General features: G+C 41.0%; 1 protein-coding gene across 1 annotated transcript; it reads right to left on the bottom strand.

Moving 5' to 3' along the window:
• Positions 1–1,557: 1,557 nt before the first annotated feature.
• On the bottom strand, positions 1,558–10,965 carry LOC104524874 (SOSS complex subunit C). Its single transcript, XM_010167877.1, has 4 exons — positions 10,878–10,965; positions 6,436–6,538; positions 3,828–3,918; positions 1,558–1,971 (listed from the first exon to the last, which is right to left on the bottom strand). The coding sequence occupies exons 1-4, from the start codon at positions 10,900–10,902 to the stop codon at positions 1,876–1,878; spliced, it is 315 nt and encodes a 104-aa protein (XP_010166179.1). The 5' UTR covers positions 10,903–10,965; the 3' UTR covers positions 1,558–1,875.
• Between the last annotated feature and the right edge of the window lie 531 nt (positions 10,966–11,496).

Genomic DNA, 11,496 nt, shown 5'->3' with positions numbered 1-11,496 from the left:
TCATATGCAGATTGTGCAGCAACGCTGAGAGATTATATTGTTCAATTTGTTAGTGCAGAGGGTCCGTTTTTAGAGAAAGCAGACACTCTTTTGCCACTTTTCTCAAGGAGAAAAAAAAGCTCCTTTAACACTAAACTGCCTAGCCTACTTTTTAAATCCAACTACAATCTAAAATCCAAACTTCCTGCTCTACCTGCTTTACCTTCTTTGACTTTGTATGCTTCCAAGCATGGACTGGATCATAGCTGCCTCTTCTACTCACAGATTTGCACAGCTTTTTCTTCAAAGCATCTGCAACACTCAGCTCACACTGCAGAATAATCAGTAGTCAGGGCAGCCTCATGGTGAAGTTGCTCTTGGTAATTAAAAAGCTACCCAGAGCCCACCACCAAAACCAGAAATGACAGTACTCTTTTCTCCATTACCCACAAACACCATCATCATTCCCATGACTCACCACATCAGACCCTTCAAAAAAGCACATGATATGAATAGTTCACATTACAGTTGCCCATCTGTAAGCTCTAGTAGGCCTCCTCCACAAGATTCTCCTTCTTGAAAATGTTTATCCATGCTACAGCTTCTGCAAGGGTCTGTACTCAGCTGAGGTGTATGAAAGCAGTGGCATTTTCCCCATACCTGCACCAATCTCTTTTCCCTCACTCTGTTTTCTTAAACACAAGGAATGGAATTGTTAAGAGCGCTTACAGTTCAGTAATGCTTACTGGGTTCAGGCAATCCCCTGCAGATGGAAACACCATACCCTAAATGCCACTAGGGAAATCTGTAGAGTACAACCCTGGAAACCTCATGGGACAGCTAAGTTTCTGCAAAGGACAGAGCTGCTGCAAATGGGCACCAATTTAACAGATGCTGATTTCTGGTTCTCACTTAAGTTCTCTTGTTCTTTTTGTTTTTTAGAACTCGCCTCCATAGGTAAAGCCATCAATGTACTAGTGCAACTGTATTAGTAAAGCTGTGGAGATATAACATCTAGGTAAGGACTATTTTTCACTCTAAGTTATTTTATCCTGACAGCATGATCACAATTCCAAAATAATTTACCTTAAGATCAACAGATTTCTTTTCAGCATGGAGCTAGAATTGGTTACTACAAATAAAAACACGAAAGAAAATAGCAAAGTGAAACACACAAAGTATTGAAAAAGGTTTGCCTAGAAAAATCTGACCTTTTAAACTGAATTGTCCTTGCAGACACCACTTTCCATCTGAAATGTCCACAGAAGTTAAAAGATTTATTCTGTCTGTTAAAAGACTGTTTGAAACAATTGCTTTTTCCCCCCACTTTAATTCATTTTCATATTTCACAAAACAAAATAAGAGGCAGGCACATTGTATGTAAGGATTTGAGACCAGAAGATACTACAAGAGCAAACAGTACAGTAGCAATGTTCCTGTACAGGGGGAAAAAAATCAACCAACCAAACAAACAAAAAAAGACCTGATGCATTTGATAAATTCATGTCTGTTTTGATGGACAAAAGTAACTTCTGTTTTCCATTAAAGTCAAATATAGTACCTGTACACAAATGCTGACAGAGTGTGCATCTCTTGATGACTCTGGTTTGGACATTTATTTAAAGGAAGCACAGAAACAGGGAAGAGCAAGCGCTATGCACTTCACACACCAAGGAAGTCTTACATCTGACTTTGACCTGACAGAGGAACAGAAATACAGGATATAAAAATTGCTGTTCAACAACATTGCTTTTTCATCCTTAGAGCTCACACTCCTGAAAGGCAAACATGGAAATCCAGGAAAAAAAAAAAGGTTTTAAGTAAAGAAATTAAAAGGTCCAACAGTTCCTGCTATGGACAAAAATCAGATCTCGCAGTTCTGAGAAAGAGCATTCCTCATTCTGCCTCAAGTCGAGGTAAGACAGGAAGAATAAGATTTCCAAATGCAGAGTCTTGAGTTATGAAGTATCCTGAGGAATGTGCGTGTGCGTGCTGGAAAGAGAAAAACATTTGTTAAAGCGTAACTGCCTGCAGCACTGATATAATTCAAGACTTCACAGCTTCTGCAGCATTATTTATTTATTTCTCCCTGTCTGTTCCTCAACTCTGATAGTCAAATTCTTTTTTAAAATCAAAACCCACCTTTTAACCCCAGCCACATCTGAATAAGGCCCATCAATGGAATTAACTTGGCCATTCCCTGCTGCTCCCTTTTCAGCAAATCCCGTGGAGGTGGGGAGAGTGGTAATGAACTCCTGACCGCTCCCCTGTGCCCAGACCCCGTGCTTCCACTCCCACCTATAGCCAATTTACAGTTCTTGGTATGTATGTGACAGCTGCTATGTTTGGCTGCCACAAGTGTCACACAACCTGAGGCTGCAGGTACAAATGAAGTCACCAGACACACTCCTGTACAACATGGGACACCAGCTTTCTGCTCTGGGACACCAGCTTTCTGCTCATTTGATGTGTGTGTGTGTATATATATATATATATATATATGCTTGTTCACCTGAGGAGGCAGCTGCTGCTTATGGCTCTGGACAACCACTGTAACATCGTACATAGCCCTTCCCAGTTCAAAGACTGGATTCCAGTAGGCTAGAATATAAACTAGATGGCCTACATATTTCTTCCATATTTCTTCCTTCCACCACTCAGGAAAAGCCCTAGTGGGTACCAAATTTAGCCTGAGCCAGCAGCATGCCCTTGCAGTGAGAAAGGCTACCAGCCCAGTGGGCTGCATCAGCCACAGCAGAGCCAGCAGGCCAATGGAAGCTGCCCATCAGGTTGCATTTGCAATACCCTGTTTGCTCTGAGTACAAACTGGAGGGAGTCCAACAGAGACCCAAAGAGACAGGTGGGCTGGAGCTCCCAACATCCAAGGGGATGGTGAGAGGACTGAGCTTTTTGTAAGAAGAGAAAGCTGAGGGGAAATCTTACACTGTTTTTAGATACCCAGTGACTGGGTATAGGGAAGACAGAGCCAGACTCGGAGCCAAGAAATGCTGTGAGAAGTCCATACTTGGAGAGCTTCAAAACTTGATAGGACCAGGCCCTGAACAATGTGATCTAGCACTGCTGTCGGTCATTCTTTGGGCAGGGCACTGGACTAGAAACCTCCAGAGGATCCTTCCAGCCTATGATGTTCTGTGATTAACACAGGACACCAGCCAGAGCTCACTTCCACTCACTCATTTTAGGAGAAGCAATCTGGGGCCTTTACTGGGCAACAGAAACACAAACAAGGCATAGGATCCGTGAGCAGTGCTGCTTGTTTGCATCTCAACCTTTTTCCCATTCCTGTGCCCTCTGCCAAATCATGTTGTCTAGAGTGCCAGGAAGGCAGGTGGCCATGTACTGGTTTCCCTGCTCAATTTCCAATTTCAACACCAAAATCAGCCTCACTTGCCATGAGGAAAAATAGCAGCAAATAGAAACCTGTAAACATACAGGTAAGTTTTCCAAATCTTTCATCCCTCTCACTCCTAACTGCAGTGTATTTACTTGGCTTCTACTCGGACTCAGCCAAGGAAAGCCATGTGGCTAGTTCTCCCTACACTTCATAAGACATTTGGAAGTATGATGAAACTGAGTCTTGACTTAGATATACAAAACAGCTACGATGATACCGTAGGCTACATTCTTACAACCATATTGAGGGGGAATAAAATCACAGATTTAAGCTTTCATCCGGAACAGAAGAAGAAACTTAATTTGTAACAAATACAGAAATGTATGAAAACTAACCTCTAAAAGGGGCTTTTCATTCTCTTTAGGTGCAGGACTGCTCTCTGAAGGGATGCACATTCAGCCAAGCTGAACTCCACCCGACTGCATTAGCTTACCTGCAGTGCAGCCTTCTGCTGTGCAGCGATGTGCTGTTGCTCAGCGTGATCACGGAAATCCTTGTTCAGTGGTGATCTTGCAAGTGCAATGCTGCACAAGGAACAAGATGGTTTGATAAATACCACAGGGAAAAAATGTGTCCTTGCTATTCTAGACATAGTTCCCATGACTTCCGCAGCTCACAACTTACTGGACTCATGGCTTGACAATTGTTAATTACTGTTTGGAATTACTATTTGTTAACATAAGGGAGAAAAGGAAAATGGAGTGACCACAGCTGTCTCATTTGACATTATAAGCACAAACAACTGATGGCAAACTAAACTCAAAAAGACTCACAGTCCTGAAGCCTGTTGTGGATTTTACTCATGGGTAGAGTCCCACTCAAGTCAGTGGAACCACTGGGGTGCAATGTTAGACAATGTCAGCAATTTTACAAACAAGAGCTCTGTGTTTTCACCATTACTCAGTCACTCAGTGACTGTCCTTAAACAACTGTGATCAACAGAAGCAATAACAAGAGCTCTGCAGTCTCCAGTTCACAGGCAGGTGGGCAGCAGATCACTGCTTATGGTAAAGGAGCTTCCTACTTATGTAACTGAAATAATGATCCTCTGATGATAGCTTAGAGTACCTAAAATTGATTTGGCTTACCTATCTCAGTGCAGCATGCATTAGGTTTCAAAGTAAAATTTCTAAATAGGTTTTCTTGGCTTTTATATCTTAAGACTTATCCACCTTGCTCATCAAAAAAGAAGAAATAAAAAGCAGACTTTTTTTCCACCTCTGTAAGCAACACGATCAGCCATCCTCCAGAGAGAAATCAGTGAGGACTGCCATTAAACCTGTATTGCAAGGCAATTCACAACTGCCTCTGAAATTGGCTCTGGAGACTGGTGCTGAAAGCCCAGCTCTGCTCAGTTATAGAGACAAAAGTATGAAGGACAACAAGGGATCCAAGCAAACTCATCAACTGACCTTTCCCAGCAGCTTCAGTGTCAGCATCTGATTTAGTAAATCAGTTTTCCAAAAGCAGCCACACTCACAAAAACACCTTTACCCAAATCTATGTCTGAATGCATAATGAAAGCTAAGTAACAATCCTCTGAGCAGATTTTAGAACAAATATTAAGATAAGCTTCACTGCTGGAGAAAAGTACTACTCAGTTTATTTAAATCATATCTTCAGTTATTTTGAAGGTATTTATTTTGCATTTTATTCTGTACTCTCTAACTTTTCAATATGATTTCTGTAGACAATCGTAAGGCTTCATCATAAGCTGACACTTTTCAAGAGAAGTCTTCTTTTCTCAGAAAGAGGACTCCCCTCTGCCAAAGCCAAAAATCAATTAACTCCTTCACCCTTACACTGTTGTGCTTCAGGTACGTCAAGCTTTTTTCTGTCAAGTTTGCAGAATTTCTGTGGTCTCACTTCTGACAACTCTGTGGTCCAAAACCTTTAGCATAACATCCTGCCACAGAACTGTCAGCTTCTCAAAAATCAGGTATCAGTCCACCATGCCAAAGCAGAGAGTTTGCTGCTTTGTAGGTTCCCCTCCCACCCAGTTCCCACCTTCAAAATTAGTAAACTCTAATTCTGCTCACTAGCATGTAGTGTTATTGTTCCCTAAAGAAAAAAGAAAGGAAACAAGCACCCCCTGAAACTCTGCCAGACTTGCAATGAAGAATGCAAGCACTGCTGCCAGAAGCCAGGGTTGTATGTAACAGTACCATATTTCTATTTTCTTTAATCGATAATTTTGCTTGAGTAACAAGTGTATACAGAGTCACTCAGAGAGCCAACTCAGACAATTTCAAATGTTCTGCGTGCTTTACGAAGGAATTAAAGGTGACCTACAATCTCCTTGAAAAAGAGACACAGGCAGCGCTCAGACTGTATTCAGAGTATTTGACTCTTGTACAGATATTGCATGTAACACACTGTGTTTAGAAGATGGCACTGCACTCACTTCATGCCAACCCAAAAGCTCAGCTATCTCAATTTCTCCATATAAATTAGCATGTGATGTTCCAATTACTGATTTACGACAAAAATCTAATCTTTTTGTCTTAAATGGGAGAAATCCCAGTGATAGCTCCCAAATTCAGATTAGATTAATACACCTTATGGTGTAGAATCATCCTTACAGTGCAGCACCTTTTAAAAGAAGATCTGCAGAAACATAAACTGGCTTTGTCTTGCACACAGGGAGGTTCAACAATAACTCACTCCCTGCCGTAACTGTTCTTCTCTAAACACAAGTACCCTGAACCTAATGGTCTGCTGCTTCCATTCCTTAGGGCATTTTAGCTTAGTTATTAAATGCTTTCTCAGTGCCTGCTACCTGATTCTTCTTTAAGGTTGACTTTAATACAGTTGAGTAAACATTTCTGCTTCTCTCCTTCTCAAATGGAAATTATGTAAGCCAAAATTCAGTGTCTGTAAACATTTTAAAATAATATGTTCCTAAAGTACAAGGTCTCTCGGACTGGATGTTGAGGAGGGTCAGAAAACACTTCTGATAAATGTTTATGTACTTGTTTTTTCCCCCCCCCCACCTTTGATGAAATCAGTGATGTCCAAACAGGTCTTAGAACATAAAATACCTGGCTCCAGGGTGATTTGTGGAAGACTGGTTTTGCATAAGTAACTTTCTCTTCTCCTTGTCTAGTTCTGCCAGGATTGCAACCCTATTTTTATTCTGGAAACCTGGTGGGAATGACAGAAGAACATTAGAGAGATTGACTCGATTTCTATGGCCCAACCCTAACCTTGTGTAATTAAAAGTCTCTGTACAATATGACATTATGATGAATACACTCATCTTCAAAGCTTTGCACCCATCTGAAAGGCTATTAACAAATAGGTTTCATTTTTCCTTTTCTCATTTTACAACCTGAAATAGCTTCCTTGAGCTGTCATACATATTCATACATTTTAAAATATAGCTTTCTATCTCAAGTTAGATCCTACCCCTTCCCAAGCCAGCTTGGGAGTTATAAACAAGGTACGTGATCAAATACTTGCCTTTCCAAAAAATAAAAGTAAACTTAGCAGTTCTAGATTTCAAATGCAGTCACTGAACATACATCTCCATTATAATAATGGAGTAACATACTCATGGGTCCTAATTTCTCATGCCAGTGAACTCAAACTGTAATACAAGTTTACGTATGTAACAGGTAAGACTGAGATAACCACCATATACTCATACAAAAAGTCACAACCTTTTATTCAATCTGTGCAGAAAGGTTCTAGTTTCAATATACCTATGTCCCTACGTATACACACTACTCCTATTCTGAGTGTGACCACACTGCTGGAATAGAGAAACAAAATTAAACTGTCCTAACACAATATGAGAACACGGTCTTCATTTGCTCTGTATATCATCCTCCCAAAGGTACTGTCTATCTAGGGAAGGGGTCAGGAAGTCGAGTGACTGATGGCATTTAGAAAATGCCTAAAATAGCTGCTATTTGTGTATTTTCAAAGTTGCCTTCTAAATGAAAATGTGGCAAAACTGCTGGACTTACACAGGACTCGTATGATGAAGGATCTCAATGCAGTCACCAAAAAAACCCAGATTCACAAGTCCCTGCTGTTGCCCAGTATGTCCATACAGCACAACTGAGGACAACAGCTACAGAGCTGACTCTTACAGGCCTCTATGCCACTAAGAACACTCCTTATGTCAAGAATATACTTTTTTTTTTTCAAATCTCTAATTTGCTGCTACTTCTATAAATATGAAGCCACTACACTGTCATAACTTGACTTTTACATCTTTTTTAATCTCCTTTATTTCCCTTGTACAAAAAGCTAAAGTCATTCCCACTAGAAACTGCTGTGTGTTGTGCTCCCACCCCCATCCTGAGTGCTATTTTAGTCACACCACTAAAAAATGGTGGTCCACAAGCTGGCAGGAAGGCCAGACATGGTGACTCTTAAGGGGAGTATTAGTGTGTCAAGGTAAAACGATTTCAAATTTACTTTCAGTAGCTGTACTCACTCCCTTTGAAAGATCTTCTGTTGCTGCTCAATTACATAATCCAATTTTACTTTCATCAGCATGGGCTCAATGAAGGAGACAAGTATCAGGTAGAAACCTTCAACTGGAAGTAGTAATTTGCATCCATACTGCCTCACTACCAAACCCTCATATACGTGCCCCTGAGCCTCAGTGTCTCTCTCAAGAGTTCTCAACAGGAGCAGTCATTTGATTACATTTTGCTGTGGTTTTATGCAAGATCACCCATAATCATCTTTACATTTCTTAATAGATTTTTAAATTAAATTTAATTAGTTGCTATTTTCCCAGCTGTTAATCTGTCCTTCTCACATGGCATTAGTACCACTTTAACTCTGTTTTGTAAGTGTATTGATTCAGGTCTTTGATGTTTCTCTGCTCTTTAGGTAGTATACACTATCTTTTTTGAACACTTGACATAGTACTCAGCAGCCTTCTGCCAGTGCTTGTTTATCCCAAACTGCTCCAACTGTGTTATGTGAAGATGTGAAGGCACTCACATACCTTTAAGACAAACAACCACCAGGACAGAAAGAGACCTGGTAGAATTGCTACAGCTTGAAGCCTAGAATTCTGCAAGTACTTCAAGAGCTTCATTCTTCCATTGTACCAGAACGCTTCTTTTCTGAAAAGTTCAACCCTGTCTGAAGCAGGATCTGTATTTCTTCCACCTTTGGGGACCTAAAGGACAGATCCTTCCTGAGCAGTCACATTTCTCTCATCTCAGAGGGCTTCCTCTAGGAGAACTCACACATGGAGTCTTTAATTTAGTAACACACTAGGTATGCTTGCTGGGCACAAGCAAAAGTATTACAAGAGCAGCCTCATTAAGACATGTGTGAGGTATAGCTGCAGAAGCCACGCATTACCAAGCATCTGAAAGTAACTCCTGTAATTCAGAAGCTGATTTCCCCACCCCACCAAAATGTAGCACTCTGGTCTCCGAGCTCATCTTGTGGACAACACACAGCATTCTGAAAGCTTTTCCAATTCTGTAACTGGCTCTAATCAGTCTCCTGCAATCAGCTCCACCTGGTACTAACGCCTGAAGTAAGGCTTTCATTCACTTCTGCTGCACTCGTATGCAGCTCCTCATCTTTGAAATTCTAAGCAAGTGCTTTTCTAAAAGATCAATGAATTAAAGGAAGTCCAGTCCACAAAATCTTAACTGTTGTAGTCCCTCCCTGCAATTAACAGAAAACTCAATTAACTCCTAGGAAAATACCCAGCACTGATTAAAAGGAACCAAATAACTTGGTACAAAAAATTATGAACGCTTGTGTGGAAGGTTAATGTTTAATTCATCCTTAGAGCTCTGTCTGAGTTAAGTGCTACCCTTCATAATCCTTCCAGCGAGTGTTTCAGTAAATCCCTATTCCTTTTGTCCAAGAAGAGGGAAATGAGAGAATTAATTGCTTGAAGAGTAGCAATACACGTGCCATGCTGAAAATGCAGGACTTGTCTCAATCATTTTCACTACTAGACTGTATTCGGTCAAGAGAAAGATACAGAGGCCTTGAACTGTTGCTTGGGTGTACCTGTTCCTTTCTAATTTCCCTAGGTGTAGTATTTATAGGCTCATTTCCATGATTTCCATGAATTTTATAGTGTTTCTTGCCTGCCTAGTGCAAATAATCTACATATGGTAATTAAACAGTTCTTTTAGCAAGTCTCTAAAGGGTATCTCAAAGTATCAAAGCAGATTCCAAGGCTCTATTAAATTATAAGCCTTTGGAATTTGGAGGGAAGCAAAGGCATATGGCACTAAAATCCCATCCTACTTCTCAGTAAATTAACATATTTAAGAAAAACTAGCTTTTAACTCTCTGTGACAACATTCTGTTCCTTGCAGTGACGCTGACTTGGCATTCACAGAACAAAGCAAGATTTATCGTTACAAACCAAAAACTTCTGAGTTAAAATTTGCTAACAGACAACTATGTGCAATCTGCAGTACTCCTCTCTCAACACTTCATTAAAGTTCAATAAGTGTTCCAAAAACTACTTTATTTTCATCAGGTAGCAAGTAAAATCTGTCTTTTTGGGCCTAAGTTTTCTTCTATATTTGTTTTGACAGCCTTTGAGGGGGAGAGGGAGAGGGAGGGAACTGCACAAGTAATCTGGTAGCCCTTCAAAATATCAGCACTTCAGCATTACACCTGGCTTTGTGGGACTGTTCTCCTAGCTAAGGACACTCACACACGTGAGATGTGCATGAAGAAGCCTCAGGTTGCTGAGAAACTGAATTCCAAATTAGTTTTTCATAACCAGTAAGTGGAAAGCCAAACGTGAGGAACTTCTTACTCCTCCTCTTACTCCTGAACTTCTTACTCTCCCGTGGAGGAGACAAACCTGGGAGTTCCACTAAGATTTCCAGAAAGCACCTCTAGAGGGCAATTTAAGACTCTCCTTCAATTTCCAGTGTGACCTCCCAGACCCTCAGCTCTGGCTAATACACCTGCCTCAGCCAGACAGATGGACCATTTCCAGGTCTTGGATGATTTTACAGATGCCATTCAGATGCGTCATCACGCAAAGAAACATTTCACCAGAGTTAGAATTATGATTTTATTTGGCTTTTCCTCCTAGGCCTGGCCACGTGCTACCCACCTTTGACAGGGGTGACTGCCTGGGTCCTCTGCTCCCATCACAACATGCAATATTTTACATTTCTGGCTGTTCCCTGACGCCGAGTGCAAGAGCTGCAACTCAAGTTCAGTGCTAAGCGCTGTGTCTGAAATGGGCTTCAGGAAATAACCACGGCACCACAGGCATGACAGGTCCTTCACAACCTGAGCGTGAAAGAATGCACAGTAATTCCGAGCTCCCCAGCCATCAGTGGTCTTCTTCAATGGTTTAATGACTGCGACTTCTCCCAGAAGGCTTGATCACATTCTGCTACTTTCAGCCCCGCCTTGCTGCCTCTCTTGTCCCTTTTTGCACTTCCTATAAAATCAACTTACGGTTTTGGTGACTTCATTGACATTTTGCCTGTAGTCTTCCCACTTGAAAACCTACCTTGTCCTGAAGGATTTGCTGCCATCCTTCAACTTTCAGCCTTTGTTTATTCAGCAGCAGTTCAAATCTTTTAACCCCACAAATATCTGCAAAACAAGCACAATATAAGATAACATATTCTTTTAAAAGAAAATCTTGAATTCAATTGTTGTAGATTTCATAAAAGCAGCAGCCATTAGAGAGCATAAGCCAAGAACAGCACGTGTATTACTTAAAATATGCAATTGTATTTTTCTGATTTAAATGTTTAGCTTGAAATATCAACAGTTGTGATAAATTCTTTTTCAGATTCTAGTAAGTTCAAAATAACTTTTAGAACCATTCTGGTCATACACACTTTTTCCTAACAGACCTTTCTCCTGACAATGTCAGACCACACTTAAGAGTCACGTTAAAGCATTTTAGTCCTTCGATGCTAAAGCCCCAAAAGACCTCAGTTTAGGCTCTAACAAAAGAAAACCGATGATTTGAGGAAAGAAAACTTAAATGCCAGCTGCAAGGCCTGCTGAAGGTCACCTGTGGTAAAACAAAACGGGGTGCCCGCCCCTCAGCCACCATCAACTTCTCCTTCCATCCAGGTGCCGGGGGGCGGCCGAGGGCCCCCGCTCGGGCGGCCGGA

Source organism: Antrostomus carolinensis, unplaced genomic scaffold (genome assembly GCF_000700745.2).
Source record: "Antrostomus carolinensis isolate BGI_N321 unplaced genomic scaffold, ASM70074v2 scaffold45745, whole genome shotgun sequence".
NCBI classification, from domain to species: domain Eukaryota; kingdom Metazoa; phylum Chordata; class Aves; order Caprimulgiformes; family Caprimulgidae; genus Antrostomus; species Antrostomus carolinensis.
The sequence above is the reverse complement of the archived record's forward strand: the minus strand, read 5'-3'. Positions and strand labels throughout refer to the sequence as shown.